At 45.0% G+C, this 23,472-nt stretch overlaps 1 protein-coding gene across 1 annotated transcript in view; it reads left to right on the forward strand.

The window, feature by feature from the left end:
- Nucleotides 1-21,531, forward strand: part of LOC102770915 (kalirin) — a 111,366-nt gene extending 89,835 nt beyond the window's left edge. Inside the window, exons 21-27 of the mRNA XM_006775000.2 lie at nt 1,339-1,460; nt 2,040-2,171; nt 3,896-4,060; nt 5,737-5,815; nt 13,210-13,410; nt 17,452-17,590; nt 18,507-21,531. Coding sequence (XP_006775063.1) covers nt 1,339-1,460; nt 2,040-2,171; nt 3,896-4,060; nt 5,737-5,815; nt 13,210-13,410; nt 17,452-17,590; nt 18,507-19,052 — 1,384 coding nt within the window. The 3' untranslated portion in view covers nt 19,053-21,531. The remainder of the gene's footprint in view (nt 1-1,338; nt 1,461-2,039; nt 2,172-3,895; nt 4,061-5,736; nt 5,816-13,209; nt 13,411-17,451; nt 17,591-18,506) is intronic.
- Nucleotides 21,532-23,472: the final 1,941 nt, after the last annotated feature.

The following is a 23,472-nucleotide window of genomic DNA, read 5'->3' on the forward strand; positions in this document are numbered from 1 at the left end:
GAGGGCTGCAGGCCTGCAGGAAGGTGGTCCTCACTTCTAGACACCCCAGTGTTCTTTGTGCCCCTCAGGAGCCCGGGAAACAGCAATGTATTGAATTCTTCCATTTACTTGAGGACAATTTTCTTACAAGAATAAAAAAATGCCCCACTCCAAAATGTGCAACAGAACACAGAAAATCCAGCCCCGGCACGCTGCTATGCAAAAAGGGAGTTTAACAAAACCTGGCCCACTGCCTCCCCATCTTCCTGGTCATATTTTTTTAAATATATTTTATTGATTTTTTTACAGGGAGGAAGGGAGAGAGAGAGTTAGAAACATCGATGAGAGAGAAACATCGATCAGCCGCCTCCTGCACATCTCCTACTGGGGATGTGCCTGCAACCAAGGTACATGCCCTTGACTGGAATCGAACCTGGGACCTTTCAGTCCACAGGCCGACGCTCTATCCACTGAGCAAACCGGTTTCGGCGTCCTGGTCATATTTATTGCTACCAATTATGAGCTTCCTTGTGGACTACTGCTCACGGTGGGCAAGCAGTAAAGAGCCCTCCATGCATAAGAAACACTGTGGGAGAGACTCCTCCGAGTGAGGAGATACTTTCATCTATTAACTTCGTGTGTGTGTGTGTGTGTGTGTGTGTGTGTGTGTGTGTGAAACGTGTTCCCAGCAGAGCCTGCCTGCCAGGTCCTGACATCTCAGTGGTTAAGTGTGAGCGAATGTGGTGAGAACCCTGATCACCACGTCTGTGAGAGCCAGGGGAGAGTGGGCTGACTGGGACTTCTGCGCGTAGCCCTCTCTGCAGCTTTCCCAGGTGCCGTCCTGAACCCCAGAGTGGGCTACGGGGAAAGTTATCCTTTAGTGGAGGAATTTGCTCTGTTTAATTCACATAGTTATTTTGAGAGTCCCACGTGTGGAATTTGAAATACTGGAACATTTTCATTCTTTAGTCTTTCCATTTTGGGGGGGGTACCATTCATTATGGATCCATGAGGCTGAAAATATTTTAGAAGAAAGTTGCTGGTGGCAATAATACGAGTCATACTGTGGGCCAGGGCTTGTATAAGACTTGATAGATTTCAAACCATGCTTTAGTTCTTATCTTGTTTTGCTCTTTTTTCTATCCCTATCCCTCACATACAACAAACCTGAGAGATAGGCATGGCGAGAATTCTTCCCCTGAAAGGAAGGGAGAATGTAGGGAGGCGAGGCGGTCACCCAGGGCGGGTAACAGAACTGGACCCGCCTTGGGCCTGAGTCCGCTCAGCACACCAGGTGCCAACCCTTCGCCGTCAGTTGTCTCCTGATTGGCATTTGAGGCATCCTTTTGGTCTCCCTAGTGAGTCCGGAGACATCACCCTGAAGATCTGCAATCTGATGCCTCAAGACAGCGGGATATATACGTGCATAGCAGCCAATGACCACGGCACCGCGTCCACGTCCGCCACGGTGAAGGTGCAAGGTACAGACTCTCTCCGTTAATCGTTTTTTTATGGTGTAAACATATGCTTATTGTCGTACGGTGCACATGACAGCATTTACCATCTTGACCAACTTCCGGTGTCCAGTTCCATAGTATGAAGTCCATTCATACTGTTGCGCAGCCAAGCTCCAGAACTTGTTTTATCTTGCAAAACTGAAACTGTACCGGTTAAATAACTCCCCATCCTCCTTGCCCCAGCCCAAGGCAGCGCTGTCCTACTCTTCATCTCTATGATTTGTGTGGATCAAGCATTTTCCAGCGGCATTACCAGGGCTCCCTGAAAACTGGGGTGTGGGGGCAGAAAGGGGGGTTCCATTGTGAAAATTCCAAAGCAAAGTTCCAGCAAACAGGAAGAGAACGAGTTTTTGCTGTCTGTGGGGGAGAATTTCCAACAGCCAGGCACGCCTCCCGGGCCTCCCCCAGACCTGGGGAAGGTGGAGAACATCACAGGGAAAATGTGAGATGCTGGTTAGGTGATGTTTCCTGGGTGGCGTTCAACCCTGGTGTAAACGACCCGGTTCTGCAAAAATAGCCCTGGACCCTGTCTCTGTCCTGCAGGAGTTCCCGCGGCCCCCAACCGCCCCATCGCCCAGGAGCGGAGCTGCACCTCGGTGATCCTGCGCTGGCTGCCCCCGGCCAGCACCGGCAACTGCACCATCTCCGGCTACACCGTGGAGTACAGAGAGGAAGGTGGGCCGCCTGTGTGTCCTCTCCTCCTTGTAATGAGGCCTGCAGAGCCGTAACACCATTGGTCTCCATGCCCTTCATCAGCTGTTCCTTCTTGTGTCGCCCAAGGCGGCACCATGGCCCCAGCGCCAGACTGCAGCGCCTTCTCGGATCTCAAACACCCAGCCGGGGTTTTCCACCAAATGGTGACTCACGGCAGGTTTCTAAGTGCCTTCACACGCACTGCCCTGCTCAGCATGCCCAGTGACCCAGACAAGCCCGCCTATTCCACCGACCAGGAGGCAAGGGCCTAAAGAGAGTTAGGGAGCAGGAGGCTGGAGTTAGAGCCAGGTCGCCAGGTTGCTAATCTGTGATCTTTCTCCCAGAGCAACCAGGAGGGGAGCAGGATCCGAGCTTTACCCGCCCCGCCTCCCCTGATAAATGTAGAGACCGCTACACAGCAGGGGTGGGGAACCTTTATTCTGCCAAGAGCCATTTGGATATTTACAACGTCATTCTCGGGCATACAAAATTATCAACTTAAACATTAGCCTGCTATATTAGGTCAAACATTTAATTAACTCACCCCTAATGCCTTGGCAGGGCCAGACCAAATGATTTTATGGGCCTTACTTGGCCGTGGGCCCGATGTTCTCCACCCCTGATATAGGGTGTTCCCTAAGAATGTATACACACCCTTTGGATAGTTATAAAGTCAGTGTTTATCAAGTGCTTTTCAGTTTCAAAATTGGAACTATCGACTGTTAAAGTGCGTATACTTTTTTGGGCCACCCTGTATATATCATTATATATAGCAACTTTTTAACAAATTGTTCCGTTTTTTAACTTGTTACATTTACATGCTAAAGTGCATACATTTCTTCAGCAGTTGTTAAGAACTGAGCCTGACACCTGCTTAGCTGAAATCAGAAGTTGCCAGGGAGCGGATTGTTAACAACACATCTCTGAGCCCCACAATGAATTACAATGGAAAGTAATGCTTGCACCCAGAACCAAAATCATGTGTTTCATTACTCCTATTATTTTAACTCTTCTCTCTCCTGGTAAACGAGGCCCATGCAGTTTAAAGCTGATTATTTCTGCATCTTTCTCAGGCTGCTTACTCTTGTGTCTCCCAACTCCACACAAATCCACGCTGAGCTGACAGGCACGTCTCACAAAGTTCGTATTTATGCAGCATTAGTTAGGAAAATCATCCAATCTCTCCGAGTCCGGGTTTCTTCATCTGTACAGTGAGATGAATGCCCCTGACCTTGGGTTTTCTGTGGATTTAAGTGAGGAAGTGAGAGAATGGGGGGAAGGTGCCTCCCACGGGTCTTCACAAACAAGTGGTGCTCAATACGTGCTCATTTCTATCTTGTTGCCATTTCCAAACGCTGTTTTATTGTTGTTGCTCTTACGTTGGGTTTTGTGACACCTCGTGAAGAATCGGCCCCACACTCCTCCGTGACTTCTGCATGGCCTATGTGTCCTCACTCTCACGGCACAGCTGACACGGACAGAACCTGCAGGCCAGCTGCCTCCACATGCCTCCTGAGACAGTCAATCACTAGGATATTGAACCCAGATCCGCCACAGTTGCCCCAGGCTTTCAGAGCCAGACACAGTGACCACAATGGCCCTTTGAGTGGAATGTGTCCATTTCCCTCTCTTTGTTTGCTGAAGGTCTTTGAAACAATGTCCCTCTGGCTTGTTCTCTTTCTCTCTCCTCGGAAATTGCACGCTAGGTTCCCAGGCCTGGCAGCAGTCAGTAGCGTCGACCTTGGACACTTACCTCGTCATCGAAGACCTCAGCCCCGGAAGCCCTTATCAGTTCAGAGTCAGTGCCAGCAACCCCTGGGGGATCAGCCTTCCCAGCGAGCCCTCGGAGTTCGTGCGACTTCCAGAGTACGGTGAGTCCCACCACGCCCCGCACCCCAGTGGGTGGAGGCCAGGCGCCCCGCACGCTCACCCGCACTGTCTGCCCATTGCGTGGCAGCCGCTGTCCAGCGGATGGCCTGGATTGGCTCCGTGGCTTCAATCAAGTCACAGTCCAGAGGCCTGGTGAAGGGTGTTTCCGTAAAGTGTGATTTCAAGTGTCTGGGAGCAAACGTTAAATCTGCCCCCCCTTCCCTCCCACTTCCCCCGGGTTTACCTGCAGCTCCCTGGGCCCTGGGCATGTCTCCAGGAACCCAGAGGAGCAGGCAGATGTCACGCGTCACGTGGATGCTATCTGCCCCTCTTCTAGGACAGGACACCAAACCCTCCTCTCCCCTGGGAACTGGCCAGCGCAGTGTACCTCACACACTAGGGACAGCCCCACTCCCCGATTTAAAATGGGGAGAGAAAAGCAACCTGGTGGGAGGATTTGATCATTTCCCCACCCTCTACCCTCCCAGAACACCTCTTCTCATGTGGGTTCATTTTTATGTGGAGGTGCTGAATAATTACGAAGACACACACATAACCAAATACACATGAGTGTTTTACAAACAAGGCTCTTACTTTGTCCACCTGTTCACGATCTCACCAAGCCACCTTGGTCCCAAGGACGTTGTGAGAGAGGAAACTTGTTAGCCTAAGGAACTTTTTAAGAAGTGGGGTTTGAGGCAGTGCAGGGGAATGGGCTGGGTGTGGTGGGGTGGAGAGAGGAGGTCTCTATAGTTAAAAGGCAACGAATCTGTGTCTCTCTAGGTTAAGGGAGTCCCAGAATCTAAGAGTGGCTCCAGAAACCTTCTGGGGTCCCAGACGATAGCCCTGCCCCCAGCTGGAGCCGGAAATGCTCCCCGCTGGCTCAGCACCCTCCCACTGGCCTTGCGCGGTGGGCCTGCAACTCCCTGGGAAACCTTGACATCTCTTCCCTCAGATGTCAGGGTGTAGGCACCTTCCGCCTCCGCGGGGCTGTGCTCAGGGACGACCACCACTCATGGTTTGCTTCTTGCGAGCCTTGGTGCCCAGAGACAACACAAATTCACAGTAGTGTCACGCTCACACGTATGCGAATCATTGCCAGAGAATTAACACATCATATAAGGAAATGCTGCAAAGATTCTGCTCAGGTGTGTGTGGGGGGTTAAGCTAAGTCATTCAATATACGAGATGGGCTCACTGATGCCCGAGAACAGCGGGGTGAGGAAGGACAGGTTTTAGAATGTTTTGAGCACGTTCCTTTCCTTCTGTCCTTTCCTGGCCCCGTAACTCCTCCCGGACCCTCTCAGCTGTGTCCTCCCCACCGCCCCAGTCCTCACCAGCTTTGCTAGGCCTTCAGTGCTGTTTCCTCTCTCCCCTTTAGTTTTTTCTACCTAATATGTATTAGTAACATATCCAGAAGCTCCATTCCGGACTGTCCCCTAGTTTCCCTGTGCTGATGTAGACGGCACAGGGCAGGAGTCTGGATGCCACGTCAGGGTCCCCTGGGATGAGATTTTTATAAAGAACCTGTCAGGGAATCCTGGCATTTTCCCACCAAGTTAGGCTGCGTGTTTAGTCCGGAGAGTTGCTTTGGGTGATGCTGGGCTTATTCTGTTAGCCTTTTTGTTATTCTTCGTCACTTCCTCAATCTCATCCATGGATTCTCTCTCTCCCAAAGATGCTGCTGCTGATGGTGCCACCATTTCTTGGAAGGAAAATTTTGATTCAGCTTATACTGAGCTGAATGAAATTGGCAGGTAATGACTCCGCTTTCTATTCCTTAATTCGTGAGCACTTAACAACATCCCAGCAGAATAATGACCGGCTTTTGTTGTTTATTTTTTATTCAATGCATTCTCTCTAAAGAAAATATTAGGGCACTTATGTACATTTTCTCTTGTTCTTTTTCTAACTTCTTAAGTTGGAGGCTTCACGCGTCAGCTCTCAGCCTTTCTTTTTTTCTAACATAAGAATTTAAGGCTCAACATTTTTTCTAAAGTACAATTTTAGCTACATCTCCTCAGTAGATAAATGGCATTTTCATTATCATTCAGTCCTAAGGATTTTTCCTTCACCTATGATTTTTTTTTCTTTGATCCAGTTGTAGTAGAAATGTTTTAAAATTTACAAATGTATGAGATTTTTACAAATTATCTTTTTGTTACTGATTGTAACTTATTGCATTGTGGTTGAAGAATCTGGTCTGTAAGATATGTTTCTTTGATTTTTGTTGGGACTTGCTTTATGAGTGGTATGTGGTCAATTTTTATTGAAAATTCCATGAGTTCTTGAGTAGACTTATACTAATTGTTGGGTTCAGGTCTCTATGGACAACCATGTGTCAAACCCATTGTTTTGTGGACCTTTCTAGTCCAATCACCCTACACACACACACACACACACACACACACACACACACCTCTCTCTCTCGCTGCACACATATGCATTCTCTCTCTTTCTCTCGCTGCACACATATGCATTCTCTCTCTCTCTCTCTCTCTCTCTCTCTCTCTGTCTGTATATTTTGGTTAGAAAATTGTGTCTTCAAAAACAAAAAGGATAAAGTATGACTTCTTACACAATAATGAAAACAATGTATCACCTGTACCAAAATATAGTTGATGGAAAGGAATGAGAATGGTGCATGCATTGGTCCCCAGATGGTCTAAGTGAGAAAATGTGGGTAGTGGATCTTGGAAGTCACCCACCACCCCGGATGTATAAAAAAAGAGCACCCACCAACAATGGGCCATCAGCATCACTGCCAACTCTGACTGACGAATCTCAATGAAGCCTAAAATTTCCTAAGTGGGGTGGTTTGACAGAGGTTGTGGAAACAGCCAAAATGTTTGAAATTCCCATGTTTTAGGCAGTGGTCACAATGTAAACCACTGCCTTTCATTATAGCGCCTTTCACCAAAAAACAACTTTAGCTCCACATTTCTATCTTCTCTGACAAAAGGCCGATGGAAATGTGTGTGTTGATGATGATGATGATGATGATGATCTTATTGAGTATCTATAGTGTTCCAGATACTGTGCAGATATTATACAAAAGTTGTACAGTCTGGTCCTTAGAACACTGGGACAGTGTTTGAGTAAACTTCCAGTAAATGGAAACTCAGTCCCGGGGTGTAGGTGGGTGGGGGGGGAGGAAGTAACTTCCTCGAGGTCCCGCACTAGTAACACAGAGCCAGGATTCAAACCCCGGGCTCCCTGACTCTAAGCCTGTGCTTGATTGCTAGCTTCTGTTGTTTTGCATCATTTTTGTCAAAAATAAGCTGTAGTCATGATTGAAATCTAGTTTGCTCCGTGATATCGAAGTTCGTGAAACTAGCTATGACCCAGATTATGAGCAGGTCAAACGGGTTCCATCACCTGGCTGCCCCAGTTAATTCCTCCCCAGCTGCTGATGGCCTTAGGCTAAGGCCTGATTTAGCTAGAAGAGATGGATGTTCTGGTATTTCTCAAAGTGCAGATCAATTTTCTGATCTGTTCAGAATGTTAGCGACCCCTCTCAAGGACACCAGGGAGGTGGTACTGGGCAGCCCCCTGAGTCAGTGGGAGGGGCCTGTCTCCAACCTCCATCCTTGTCTTCTTATATAAATGAATTTATACCAGAGACCTTGACTGCGTTGTGAAAAGCCAATGTAGAAAAGCAATTAGAGCATGCACCTTTATTGAAAAAGCAAAGCAAGCAGACCTATACATTTGGCTTATGAAGCACAGAAGGGCTCTCAGCTGATCTGAAGAACAAGTTGGGTGGGGGTCCGAGGGGTTATATACCGTCCTGTCTATAGGTTTCAGATTCCTTTGCTGACTATTTTGGTACAGATTCATTCTCAAGGTCCCTTTTTACTTTGTCGTGGCCTTCCCAGAATTCATGAGAAGCACCTGGCAGCTTTATCTTGCCAAGCCTCAAGACTGCTGGCTCCTCTGGTTAGGGAGTAAAACGGCCCTTTTTTCCCTTTCTCCTTTCCCCCTGCCTTCCTGCATTCTCTCCTTAGGGAGGTTTTTTAACCATTTGCTTCGTGTCCTTGGCTGGGGAAGATAAGGGCTTGTTAGTTACAAACTGGCTGCAAATTGCCCACACTGTTCGGCCTTGTTTTAACGTTCCCATCTCAGTTTTCCCAATCCTCCTGCCCTGGAATCCTGTAACAAAAGCCATCTGTGGTTTCTCAAAAATCACATCTCCAACAACCTATGACGTTTCCTCTAGCCCTAAGATAGTCCTCATATTTTCAGAAGATCTTTTAAACATGCTGTATGTTACTAGGATGGAAATAAAACATGTAGATACAGGAGACACATGAAAGATATATGTGCCAGGGCCATAAACATGAGCCCACTTTCTCCATCACAGCTACACCTGGAATTCCAAGCATACGTGACTATCTTTTTTAAAATCACTGTCTGGTAATGAATATTATAAAAATCATGGTGCAGAAAGAAACAGCTTCACTCCTATATCCCATCCATAGAGCATGGCGTAGTAACCGGAAATTAGCTATCTAGGCCCAGTGCCGTTGAAGGAAGCCAGGGAGTTAGCCCTGGGAATGCTGACTGGTGCAAGCATGTCAAACTCGCTGCTTGCAATACCAGGCTACCCTTTCACTCCCTCCCAAGTCTTCACTAAATCTATTATAAAACAATTTTTAAAGCAGGAACATAAGGACAAGGACGTTAGAAGAAGAGATAGCAACAATAAACTATTAGAAGCAGAAAAACAGGTTGAGAGGGTGGCAAATGACCTGGGAAACCTGAGAAAACCCAATCCAGGTCAGACGTGGGGTCAAGTGGGAGCCCTTGTTACAGTGGAGTTCCCCAGAGGCTCAGGTGCCAACAGCACCCAAAACATCTGGAAACAGGTGTGAAGAGGATGCTAAGGTCGGAAGGATTGGCTGAGCTCTGTGTGAGGAAAAGCTGTGGCTCCAGTCTCCTCCCAGCTGCAGGCTGCTGTGTGATGTCCTCCTCCACCCAGGGAAGGCCAGACGCTTGTCCTCTGGAGAGAGCAGAGCAGGCAGGCTCTATCCTCGGGGACACCAGCACAGTGAGGGCAGACCCCTGCTCCAGTCCGGCGGTGAGGAGACTGCGTGCGCGCTGGGTGCTGAGGGACCCAGCTCTGACCCACACTCAGAGCTTTCAGGCAGCTCTTTAGTCTCAATTCTTACAAGGAGCCAAGATGGAGGAAGCCCAGTGTAGCCTTTCTCTCCCACTGAATCACAACTAGAATCCCTGGGAAAAATACAAAAAAAAGCAACTATTTGAGAATTCTGGAAACACACACACACACACAAACAGGCAAGTTGGGGAAGTCAACACTTGACAAAAGACAAGGGCAGTGGCTGTGAGTTTTCTATTTGTTTGTTCTTGTCTCCTTTGCCCCACAGGTGAGCCAAATCAGCACACTGTGGCATGCTCAGAGGGGAAGTGCTCCGAGAGAAAGCTGCCTTTCTGGCCAAAAGACAGGGCGAGGGGTCCCTTTGAGCTGAGGAGCACAGGGAAATTCCCTTGTCGCATCCCCCCAACACACTTCTTCCTCTCACTGCTCTGCCCCAAGGGCACTCAGGCAGCGCTCTCTGATGATGCAGGAAGCTCACACTCAGGGAGCCCCATCTTTCTGGCCAGAGGAACCACACAAAGGGGTCCAAGGAGCCAAAGGCTGTGAGGGAAATCTCAATGAGGAGAGGGCTACTGCCTTTATCAGGGACATATCGCAGGGACTAGGGATTTTGATGCTCTGGACATTGACAGTTCACATCATCCATTACAGTAGAAGTTAGAAGGCAGCAGAATAAGTGCTTCAAAATTGTAAGTGAATTCTTTTCCACCTAGAATTATTCAGCTAAACTAGCAATCAAGTAAGTGTGGGTAGAATAAGCACATTTGAGATGCATATGTCTCAACGTATTCCCCATGCACTCTGTTGGAACGGGTTGAAGAACGCATTCTACTGTAAAAAGGAAAGATATGCATAGTTTACTAGATGTCTAGTTGTGAATAGCACTGATGTAGTTCCAGGAATGTAAATACTAAACATTGATAACAATGTAATGCTGCTGGGAGAGAGGGGATGGGGAAAGTGGCTGTGGGGTGGAGACAGAGGGAGGAAAGAGGGGATGGGTATGCAGCCAATGATAACTAAAACTGAAAAAAGCAAGTAGTCACTCAAAACATACTGTATTTAGAGTCACAGAAGCAAACCTCTAAATAATCAGCTAAAATAATTAAACTTGTATATTAAACTGCCTCTGGGGTAGGACAAACGGAGATGGTGGATAATGGGACGCTGTTGTTTTTAATAGCAAACCTTGTAAAGCTAACCATGGGGATGCATAACTTTGACCAACACAAACAAAAATGAAGGCATCAGGACTTCAACATGGCCACAAAGTCAGGTGATCTGTCCTCAGCATTCAAGGTCCTCTGGAAGGACTGCCTTATCATACTCAAACTACCAGAATGATACTGTGTCAATATATGATGTAAAATAGAACTTGCAATTTGACCAAATACTTGCTCACTGGGCCAAGAATGGTGTCTGGCATATAATAGACATTCAATAATTATTTGCCTGATACTTGTTTTATTGATTAGCACATTCTTTTTTGGGAGAAAATCTATAGCAAAAAAAAACAAACAAACAACAACAAAAAAACACCACAATTATTATCAGAAAGTTGCTTGGTGAGCACAGAGCCAGGTCAGGGAGTCAGTTGGACAGTCTTGGTCATGGCCATGGTGTCGGATGTATCTGTTTCAGCTAAGGGAATGAACTGCTCCTTAGACCGTTCACTCCTCTATTCATGGGTTAGGGCACCTCATGGACAGCCTTGATGGCACTGGCTTGTCACCTCTTTGACCCTCTCTTTCTTTGCTTCCATTGCTGATCACCCCGCCCCCCTCCTTCTATTTCACTCTCTGACTACCCTCCATGGGGCTACAGCTGAGCCTGAGAACATTTCCTTTAAGTGTGGTTAATTTTGGTAGATGAAAAATAGAATGGTGGTTATATACTTGTTAAATGTCTTTGTCAATTAAAGATGCAAACTGAAGTATTAATGAGTGAAATAACATGTTATATGAATTTTGCTTAAAACACTTCAAAAAAAGCAAAAGGCAGGAAAGGAATAGATGAAATAAGGTTGGCAAAATGTTGATAATTATTGAAGTGGGCTGCTAGGTGTATAGAACATCTATATAGTGTCCTTTCTATTGTTGTGTATATTAGAAATTTCCCTTAAAAACAATAAATATAAAATTAAATTAAAAATAGCCTCTTTAAAATGTTTTTTAAAATATTATAAGTAGAATTCCTCTTTTAACATTGTTACTGTTATCGTTGTATTTTATAGAAATACTAGAGGCCCGGTGCACAGATTCGTGCACATTGAAAGGAAATTAATTAGAAGAAATATTTTAATATTGCTATTCGCCCTTTCTCTATAATAGAAGTGTCAACCAAATTCATGATCAACAATGACAGATCGAAACACACACGTGTGATTGGCGCCAGCGAGAGCTTTATATATATATATAGATAAACTTGCTTAATTAGACCTGCTTTCTGATTTAGCTAAACTTTTTCCAGCCCAGTGAAGCACCCCAACTTCTCTTTCAGGTAATTGTCAGCAACACAGCAGTAAATATGAACACAAACATATTATTATTGTAGATCACACAGGAAGAACAAAGGGTAAAATATTAAACTACAGCACTGTTTGACTATATTCTGCACAGTAAGAAAACCTGAAGTCATTTTCAAGACCCACCATTTCTTACTTTTCAGTCGGGTCAAGTTTCTAAGTTTTCTAACTCTCTATTTTCCGGCTAATGAAAAGAAAATAGGATTCCTCTGAGTCTCCTATCTACCTATTATAGGACTTCTGTGAGGATCAAATGAGATGAGGCATGGAAAAACACTTCACAGACATTTGGTTAAAGCGTAAAATGTTTCCACCTGACTATAAAGCAAGTCGTGTTCCTGGGCTGAAGAAACTCCAAGGAGGCTAGTCACTAGGGAGAAGAAGCCAGGCATTGCTATGTGACGTCATTACTCAGCACCCATAGTGACCATTTCTGGGCTGGGCTGGGCTGTGGGCCGCATTTTATGCCATGGGGTCTCGGCAGCATCGGCTGTGATTTGGTGGGGTGTCCCTCTGGGGTGGTGGCAGGGCCTAAGTCCCAATGGGGGGAAGCCAAGTGTTGTTTTGTGGGCACCAGGTCCCCAGTGCCGTTTCTCTGTAAATGGCCAGTGCGCGTCACGGCAGCTCCTGCATTGAGCGTCTGCCCCCTGGTGGTCAGCGCACATCATAGTGACCAGTTGGACAGTCGGACACAGCATATCTTTTATATAGAGAGACATTCTATTTAGAAAAGAAAACTGAACCTGTGGTTGATGTTGAAAATGACGGAAAAATATTTTTCCATCTCAAAGAAGCCTAAAATGCTAAGGAAGGAAAAATGGTGTTTCTGAATGATAACATTGTAATTAAAAATACAGTTGTCCCCCTTATCCATGGTTTCACTTTCCACAGTTTCTTTTACCCATGGTTAATTGTGGTCTGAAAATATCAAATGGAAAATTCCCGAAATAGACAATTTATAAGTTTCAAATTATGCCCTGTTTAGAGTAGCTTGATGAGATCTCCCACCATCCCACTCCGTCCCACCCAATACATGAATCACCCCTTTGTCCAGCATCTCCACGGTGTGTACGCTCCCTGCCCATTAGTCACTTAGGCACCATCTGGGTTATCAGATCAACTGTTGTAGTATCACAGTGCTTGTGTTCAAGTAACCCTTATTTTACTTGATAATAGTCCCAAAGCTCAAGAGTAGTGATGCTAGCAATTCAGACACACCAATGAGAAGCCATAAAGTGCTTCCTTTATGTAAAATGGTAGGTATGTATAGGAAAACATGGTATATGTAGGGTTCAGTACAGTCTGCAGTTTCAGTATCCCCTGAGGGTCTTGGAATCTATTCCCCTGGAGAAGGGGGCAGGGCGGCCACTGTACAGGAAAATAGAATTCCTAATAAAATGTTACTATCTGACCACTTGGGCGAAAACAACACACTTCCTTGAATAAGATAGTACCCAGGTGACTAATGAACCTTGACAAAATGCTTTCTCCCTTCTGTTTCCCAGGGGCCGTTTCTCCATAGTGAAGAAGTGCACCCACAAAGCCACTCGCAAAGATGTTGCTGTGAAGTTCGTCAGCAAAAAAATGAAGAAGAAAGAGCAGGCTGCCCATGAGGCCGCCCTCCTCCAGCACCTGCAGCACCCACAGTACATCACTCTCCACGACACCTATGAGTCTCCCACGTCCTACATCCTGATTCTGGAACTGTAAGTACAGGCGTTGTCTCCCTAAGGTGGTCCCCAGCTGTCTGGGTTATTTACTGGCAGTTGTCTTTAACACAGTGTCTTAGGTGACAAAGTGTTCTATATAGCACATGCCCTCTGCCCTCCAGTTTATAAAAATGTTATTCCCATTTTTTTAGAAAATCCAGGATAAGGAAGCTCCTTAAAGGTAGGAATTGGAAAAGCTGGGACTGAAACCCACATCTCTCTCACTCCGTTTTCATTTTCTTTCTATTGTGGACTCTTGAGCTGGGCAGTTTAGAAAAACCTGATGGACAATAGGCTTATCGACAGGGCTGGGGTTGAAATGAGAGAAGGTTTGTGCATCAATCCACTGCCATCGCATCCCATCTACCATCCAAGAAATTCCTTGAAGGGTGGAACCTTAGCTTCGAAATGTCTCACTCATTCCAGATTTTCTAGGGACTCAGGCAACCATCTATTTTGGCCACAGAAGACATCAAATAAAGTAGTGAGGTCCTACTACTACCCCAAGCTCACCACTACCCCAAGCTAAGGACAGAGGGCATGCTCTGTGCTGTAGAAGGACTTTACAGAGACTAAAGAAAGTCTTTTCAGCAGTGCTGAGCCCTCACAGAAATGTTATCAGATTGGTGCTGATGACACCCGGCCTGGGGAGGAGGCAGACATTGGCACCGAAGGCCAATGCTGTGTTCGGCTCCACAGAACCTCTGTTCAGTAGAGAAGCACCTGCACTCACAGCTTACAACTGTCATTTCAGTCTTGCTCTTGTGTGCTTCTTGTCTTGCTCAGCGATTTTCAACCGGTGTGCTGCAAGAATTTTAAAACATGCAATACCTGACTATTTAGTCAGGGGCACTGATCTCTTTTCCCTTAGATTGCCAAATAAAAAATTGACAACAGCCAACACAACAATAGCTGTCCAGTGTGAATGAATGAATCAAAATTATACCTATTTTTTGTGTCAGATGAGCAAAAAAATATTTTTGGTGTTATGCAGAATTTTCGTAGTTAGTTTATGTGTGCCATGAAATGAAAAAAGTTGAAAATTGTTGGTGTAGCTGTATGTGTATGGGGGTGTTTGCAGAAGTAACTTATCATAAATTTATTTGTGATGAATTAAAAAAGTCCAGCCCTAACCGGTTTAGCTTAGTGGATAGAGCGTCGGCCTGCAGACTGAAAGATCCCAGGTTCAATTCTGGTCAAGGGCATGTACCTTGGTTGCAGGCACATCCCCAGTAAGGAGGTGTGCAGGAGGCAGCTGATTGATGTTTCTAACTCTCGATCCCTCTCCCTTCCTCTCTGTAAAAATCAATAAAAACAATTTTTTTTAAAAAAGCCCAAATGCAAACATCTAAGGCTAAATTTGTAACTTGGTTGAAAAGAAACAAAACCAACACTGTTAGTATTGGTAATTCTTTTGTGATACTTACACAGCTGTGCAGTAGCTGGTAGATTGTCACTTTGGACTTAGCAAATGCACTTACAAACAGCCTTTCTGAGCCTAACCTGTTTGTTCGGGAGCTTCCTAACTCAAGTGGTGAATTCTGTGGACAGTGAATTATCTTTGTTTACAAGTGACATGTAATATTTGCCTAGACTTCCAATAAAAGGTATTATCACTTGCATACCAAGGTGGTACAGCAACCCAGAACCTTTGCTCCTCCAGATTGCAGATCACCATCCCAGGGAAGGTGTCCATCACCAGGCTCTTGGTGCAATGAAAAGACGAGCCCTTGGAATGAAGAAACTGGGCTCTAGCCCCAGCTCTGTATTTGGGGCAGTGTATGTGGCTTCCTGGACCTCAGGTTTCCCATCCATGAAGTCTGAAGAATTAGTCCCACTTCTCAGAGATGTTGCAGGGATTAAACTAGATGAAGAGTGAATTGAGCTAGTTTATCAACATGTACTGGGCACTCACTATGTGCCAACCACCGTGTAGACCTGAATCGGGGTGGGGAGAACAAAGATGAAAAAATTAGCTCTTGACAATGATGAGTTATACATTGAATGAGGAAGACCAATTGCTAAATGAATGATTTCAATTTCGTAGGTACATGCATATTTTGGAGAGAGTTAACTGTGAGAACCTAGAAAGGTACTTGGTTGGACTTGAGGTGAGAGGCAGTTCCTGTGCTCAATCTTGGTTATGCTGTGACTGTGGGTCTCCCTTTCTGTGACCATCCAAATGGCTGATAGAGCTTTTCTCTACCAGACAACTGAAGCAGACAGCTGAGGTTCCGATGCTCTAGTCCAGCAGTTCTCAACCTGCGGGCCGCAAACAATGAAAAAACACCCTGCATATCAGATATTTACATTAAGATTCATAACTAGCAAAATGACAGTTATGAAGTAGCAACAAGAATAATTTTATGGTTGGGGGTCATGGCATTAGGAAGGTTGAGAAGCACATGGCAGGGCCTGGGCATCTGCATTATCCAAGAGCTCTAAATGTGAACTTGGTGGCTGAGGCTTTCGGATCCCAGAGCAGTGCTACTGTTAATTTCTCCCTTACGTGCTCCAAGAAGTCCAGGGGGATGCATCTCACAAGCCCAAAACTACTTCATCCCATACTCACCACGCCCACCCCATGCCTGTCAGGGTCAGGGAAGGAAGACAAAGGAGGTCTTCATTGGTCCCAACCTTTGCTCCTGTCAAGGGGTGCAGAAGAGACCTGTAGGAAGGAAGGAGCTGCAGAAGAGAATGGAAACTGGGCCAAAGGCATTTCAACTGTGCTGACCCTTACTCACCCTTCTCTGCCTGGGCATTTCCTGGGGATGTGCCTTTAAGAGCCCAGCGCACAGAGCATAACTGTCTGACATCTGGTCACTCCTTGCTAAAGAGGGCACAGGTACCTGGAAGTAGGTGACATTGCCCGGCCAGTGGCTCAGTGGTTGAATGTCATCCCAAACGCCAAGAGGTCGTCAGTATGATTCTGTTTCAGGCTCGATCCCCAATAGGGAGCATGCTGGAGGCAACTGGTGGATTTTTCTATCTCTTTCTCCCTCTCCTTCCTCTCTCTCTAAAAATCAGTAAAAACATATTTTTTAATAAAAGAAAGTAGTTGGCATTTATTGAGCACTTACTATTACTACCAATTATGTGTACATGCCTCATTGTCTCACTTGGTCCCTGCACAGTCCTCATAATGAAGTAGGTATTGGTATTATTGCTGTGGTTGTTATTATTATTCCCACTTTAAAGATGAGATAACCATAACACAGAGAATTAAATGACTTGCCCTAAGCTCCCAGCCTGCAAGTGGCAGAATCAGGATTCAAATCAGGGTCTGCTTAGCTCCTCCTACCTTGTTCTCAGTCACAGTTTTTAAGGTTGAAAAGTTGCTTCTAGTAAAAGGCAAAGGTTTCAAAAGAGGGTCAAGAATGCCAAAGAAAAACTTTGCCTACTTCCTGGATTTCACCAACTAAAACTTGACAAATAAAAACCCTTGAGGGATGTCAATTCTAATTCATTGATTTACTTATATTAGAATCCTTATGAATATTAAACAGAAACCAGGCTGCCACAATTTAAATTTTTTTGTGTGTGAGTTCACAATGCTATTTGGGGTGAGAGAAGGTAGGCAGGCTTTAACCACGATGTCTGACTTTGTAGAAGGAAGCAGATAAAAGCTGTGGGGCTGCTTGTAGCCGCCAGGTCCCAGGTAATCAGATATTGCTGAGATAGCTTTCAGTCTCTCTCTCTGAAGACTTCTCTATTTTACAGCCTAACCTCTCAAAGGGCCTTGGAGTTGGATCTTTTTGGCCGTGAGCAATTTTAAAAGTTAACCAAACAGAATGTGTCTTAAACAAGGTTATACAGATGTCTTCCCTGAAGCACACCACATTTGTGATTTTATTTACTTGTTTGCTTATCTATTTGTTTGTTTGTTTTAGTTCTAACTAAACTCTGGATAAAATATGCCTGTATGACCACTTTGATCTCTATAACAGGGGGTAGGAAAGATCTTACAGATTTGTATGTGTGTTATTTCTTTGTTTCTTTACAAACATAGTTCCTTTGCCTCTTCCTCCCTACTTTCAGGATGGATGATGGCCGGCTCCTGGACTACCTTATGAACCATGACGAGCTGATGGAAGAAAAGGTGGCCTTCTACATCCGAGACATCATGGAAGCGCTGCAGTACCTTCACAACTGCAGGGTGGCCCATTTGGACATCAAGGTAATAAGAAACAGCCACCCCTGCAAGGAAGTGACCTAGTCCAACCTGCCAGTCATGATCCTTGAGGGATGTTAATTCTAATTCATTTTTATTTACTTAGATTAGAACCCCTCTGAATATTAAACAGAAACTAGGTTGTCACACAATTTAAATGTGTTTTTCGTGAGTTCACAATGACATTTGGGGTGAGGGAAGGTAGGCAAGCTTTAACCACTACTTCTAACTTTGTAGAAGAAAGCAAATAAATGTCAACTTTTCCATGGTGCTCAAGAAAGGCCCTGTTCTCCAAAATGAATAATTTATTTCTTCACTTGATTCACTGCAGAAGTAAGGGATACCTATGAAAACATGATTTTCCATGTCAAAAGACCTCCCAACCCCATTTACGCTTAGTTTGAAGTCTCCTATGTGCTTTGCAGAGGGAATGTCCCATACACTATAGGCTTTATCAAAATACTAGAGGCCCGGTGCACAAAATTCATTCCCTGGGGGGGGTGCAGGGGAGGGTGTCCCTCAGCCCGGCCTGCACCCTCTCACAGTACAGGGGCCCTCAGGAGATGTCTGACTGATGGCTAAGCCGTCAGTCGGACATCCATAGCGGTGCCATGGAAGCGGGAGAGGCTCCCGCCACCACCGCTGTGCTCTCCAGCTGTGAGCCCAGCTTCTGGCTGAGTGGTGCTCCCCCTGTGGGAGCACACTGACCACCAGGGGGCAGCTCCTGCATCAAGCACCTGCCCCCTGGTGGTCAGTGAGCATCATAGCGATCGGTTGTTCTGCTGTTCGGTCGATTTGCATATTAGCCTTTTATTATATAGGATAGCAGAGCTGTGCTTGAACTAATGGAGTCCTACTGATAGTCAAACAGAGAGCTGAACTTGCCTTCTCTTTTCCCGCCTCCTTGGAACTATCTCCTCAGCCTGAAAACCTGCTCATTGACCTGCGGATTCCAGTGCCTCGAGTGAAGCTCATCGACTTGGAGGATGCTGTCCAGATCTCAGGTCACTTCCACATCCACCACCTGCTGGGCAACCCTGAGTTTGCTGCCCCAGAAGTGATCCAAGGCATCCCTGTGTCCCTGGGCACGGACATCTGGAGCATTGGGGTTCTGACGTACGTCATGCTGAGTGGGGTCTCCCCCTTCCTGGATGAGAGCAAAGAAGAGACGTGTATCAATGTGTGTCGGGTGGACTTCAGCTTCCCCCATGAATACTTCTGTGGCGTGAGCAATGCCGCCAGAGATTTCATCAATGTGATCCTACAGGAAGACTTCCGGAGGCGACCCACGGCAGCCACCTGCCTGCAGCATCCGTGGCTGCAGCCCCACAACGGCAGCTACTCCAAGGTCCCTCTGGACACCTCCCGCCTGGCGTGCTTCATAGAACGCCGCAAGCATCAGAACGATGTGCGGCCCATTCCCAATGTCAAGAGCTACATCGTCAACAGGGTAAACCAAGGGACGTAGCCGTGTCCCAGCCCTGGAGGTTTCACATGGAAGTGCAGTGTGAACCAAAGCAAGACTGAATGTGCTGTAAATAATTCTGTTCACTATTTCACTCCGTGCAGTTCTCTGGATTGTGAGATGGTCCCTCTTCAACCTCGTCAGTGGTTATTCAAGGTCTGAGCAGCAGAAAAATCACCCTATGTCCAGGGCTTTCCACAAGGCCATTCAGAAGAGACAAAGGAGGAGAAAGTCACAGAGAGTATTACAAAGAGGGGCAAGGATAACAAGAATACTAGCTGATACAGAATATTAATTGTGTGTTCCAAAGAGAGTGGGTAACTAGGCGAAACTTCAGCTCACTGGAGTGAGTGTAAAAGGTTTCTCTGCCTTGGCTGGAATTTTAAGCCAAAAGGTCTGTTTAGCAGAGACGTCATGTATGCCAACTAGTGTGATTTAGATTCCTTTGATATCGTTTCTTTATAGGAACCATCTACACATACAGTGAACTATATCCCGTTCTGAACTCAGAGTTTTATAATGTAGAGGTATATATGAAATCAGCATAAGTAACTTTGAGTGCTCCAGTTAGGACAGTGATTTCTTTACCGAAACATTACATTGTTTTGACTAAGCACAATTAGAGGACGAGTTTTTTAGAGCATTTTATACATCCTGTATAGAAATCTTTTACCAGAACCTGTGCATGAAGAGAAAGCAGCTACCCCTTTGCAATCTGTGGGTGAGAAGGCCTTCCTCTCAGTCACAGGCATTTGACTCACGTAGGTTCTGTATGGGAAATGCTACTCCCCAATTCACTGGCAGCTCAGAGTTCATCTGGCAGGAAAGCCTGCCGGGAAATCAGTCCATATACAGTAAGAGCTGTAGGCTGCTTTTATGTCTACACTTGGTTTGAAATTGATAGCAAATATAACAGGTTCATACAAAAGGGCAAATAGAAACCTTTCCTACACTTTCTCTGAACTCTGTACCACTGCTTTCTGCTGACCTCTACAACTGTAGAATGCAGTCCCCAGAAAGCTGGCCTACTTGATTCCCTACCCCTTGTGGAAGCGAAGGGGTGCTCACCAAAAGGAGGCAGCCATACATAGGCCTTGGAAAGGCCTGGTCCCAAGTCCTTTTTGAAGCCATGGAATAAAACCCGATACATCAGCCTAATAGAGCATTGAGTTTTAACTGCGATTGCAATACCTACCACCACTCAGCCGCCAATGTTTCCTGAGACTAAAAGGACTAATTGCACTTTGAGGCCGATGCTGCTTTCTGGTGTATATTCTCCGCATCAGATGACGATTCACTGCCCTCTGTTGTGCTAGTGGAAAAACAATTAAACCTGAGCATTTCATGTTTTGTTTTTTCTATTTTTTGTTTCGGAAAACGTTTTTGTTTTTTTGTGTTTGTACATGATCCACTCTTTGTTTTCTGGAACATGTTTTTAAACTGGTGGTTATGCAAACAATATTTTAAATATTTAGGTCACATATTTGTCCAAATCAGGTTTAATGGCATTGCTTCTGTCCTAGAGTAGGATTGAGACCATTGAAATCATGCAGCTCAGAAGTGCAAGCAGGGAGCTGACAAAGGAACTACAAACCTATCTAAGTGAAAAAGAAGGGTGGACATAAGCCTGAACTTGAATATATAAAAACACTGATCTGCACAGTGGGAAGGTAGAATTAAAAATACTCATCATTCCTTTCCACTGATTTCAAAGTCAACTTCCTCATCTACCTTCCACTTCATCCCATCCAAGATTATAAATTAATAAATGAGTAGAAAGTATAAGCAATAAGACTAGATAGCACTTCGTATTTTCAGGATTAACCAAATATGTGGAAACCGACTCCGACTGTGTTCGTTTCCTAGTTTTTGAATGGCCTGGGCCATCAAGGGTCCCTTCCTCAGAGCGCTCCCTTGATGAACCCTCCATAGTCTTCACTTAAAAACGAATGTATATACAAATGCTACGTGACATGATATTTTAAAATGTAAAACAATTTACCGAAAACTCTTTTCATAAACATGTCTTTATTGTGAGACATAGTGTAAAAGAAGAAAGCCTGGTCCCTGCGCTCATCATGAGATAGAGTGTGGGCACTGGGGATTCCAAATATCCATATATATGGCCTGGCAAGTTCTGTTCCGTCCACCACACAGATGGCGATGAAAGAGCCCCTGCTGAGTCATTCTGAGTGTTGATGACCAAGCAGGAGACAAGCTGAGTTTCTGCTTAAGAAGGGCAGGGCCCAGGACAACGGTGCACAGGCTGCACAGGAGAGCATCAGTGGAATCGTGCTGTGGGGAGGGCAGTTGACAGGATGTTAGAGCCAAAGCTTTTGCATCAGCTTTTACAGTGGGGTGGGGAGGATTCAGACATGAAATTGCATGGAATTCCCCCTCCCCAAGGGCACTTGGGGAAGTGAGGAGACGGGAGGGAAAGGACACAGGCATGACAAGTAGTATGGTTGTGTTAACTGGAGCCAAAGTACAATCATTAGAGTAGAATAAGTTTAATAGAGGCCCCAAGAGGAAGAGGGAATCGTTTATCAAGTTTGGCAACTGAAGGAAACTTACAGGGATGCCCCCTGTCTGCAAAGTTTCTGGTTCCTCCCAACTGTGATGAGGTAGCGATCCTGGTTCAAGAATTCTCCATAGCGAGTTGGAAGTAACACGGGAGTCCCAGAACAGGACTGGGAAATTTACTTCAGGTGAGAGATGAGGGGCCAGGGATCACTTCCTGGTACCTGTTTTGGGAGATATATTTAGTTCTTCGAATAACAGAAAAGTGGAAAGGAGAGAAAATAGTCCATTTCTCTAATTAGTCCACTTCTCTAAAACAGTGGTCCGTGAACTGAAAACTTAATGAGGAATTAGTGAAAGTGAACTTCTAGTTGAACTGGTAAAAAATATAAATGTTGGTTAAAGTCACAGGCTTCTTGCTTGGCTTACATTCATTGCATAGGGTTTGGGGTTTTTTGTTTGTTTTGTTTTGTAAAGGTGGGATGGAGAAAAAAAGGAAAGATCAGGGACAACTCATAATAATTTTTAAAAGGCATAATGATTTAGTGCATCTTTTACAATTGTTTCAAATTAAATAGATTTATATCCACTTACAGCTGAATGTGGGAACATGTTTTTAAAAAAATTGTGGTGTTGGCAGTGTCCTTCAGGTCTCTCACAGCCATATCATTCTTGGGGGAGAGGAGGAGGGGAAAAGCTGGCTTCACTGCTTTGTGACTCACAAAGCCTTTATAATGGTAGTGCCTTTCAGAGGGGAGGATGGGAGATAAAGAAGTTCATTGTATTTAGAGTGACTGATATTGCAGCATTTTTCTTCACTTTATAAGATCTTTTAAATGAAAACATCTGAATATAGGGTGAGCCTAGGAATTCTTGAGTTACAACCTCAGCTATTCCTGATTCACCCTTTCTTACAGAAAGTCTTTGTTTTTATTTGGCCCAAATGTCCCCATTGTTAGAAAGTTAGGGGGAAAGAGGGTAGACGTTAATTTCATAGGAATGTTGGAAGAATACCTTAGTTGGGATGTCTAGAAAATACCTTGATTTTTTTTTTTTATAAAGTGCTACACACTGCCAGTGCTAAGAATTTTATTGATAGGAACTTTGAACATTCCAATTTTTCAATATTCATGTCTTTAGATACCTTTTGCAAACTCATGAGGTTAAATTCCATCAAGTGATTTTAACTGGAAGTACTAAGTGCTCTTTATCTGTGTTATTTGGTCTTGGCCTGTAATTTTGATCATTTAAAAGCTTGTCTACAGAAAAAGGTTAGGAAGAAATGGTTGAAGTCTCATGTCAATAAGCTGTCTTCTTCAGTATTTCTTACGGCAGACACACGAGTAAGATGCTCCTCTCTCCTCTCAGAGAGCTTTGCACTCTGGGAAAATTAGCAGAGAAGACCCCAGACAGCCATTGTCCTCCCTGGGAGGGCAGAAGTGAGAAGATTTTACAACTCACCCTTCAGAAAGTCTCACTGTCATCTGCTACAGAAGCAAGTTAAATGTGCAGGTGTAGAAATGAATAGAACTGTTGGTTCGGGGAAGGAAAATCTTGAATCTTTTTTTTTTTTTAAATAATTAGTTTTTTTCAGGAGTATGTTTGCTTTCTCATAGACTTTGTGATTTGGTGCCCGTGAGTTAGTCATTACTTTTTTCTCATGTGAAAGAGCAGGGAAATTTACATCTGTGAGAATATGTCCCCATTAGAGAATTAGGAAGCAAATATATTATAAACCCGATGGAGGTTATTTCTGTGAATTAACTAAAACTTTGTCCCATGAATTTGATAGAGGAGGGACTATTTCACATATAAGGGGTCTCTGCAGTGGGGCAAATGTGCAAATACCATCTTCTTGCTCAGTTTGGGGGAATGTTGACCTATTTCTTTCTCTCCCATGTAG

This window comes from Myotis davidii, unplaced genomic scaffold (genome assembly GCF_000327345.1).
Source record: "Myotis davidii unplaced genomic scaffold, ASM32734v1 scaffold9, whole genome shotgun sequence".
NCBI lineage: Eukaryota > Metazoa > Chordata > Mammalia > Chiroptera > Vespertilionidae > Myotis > Myotis davidii.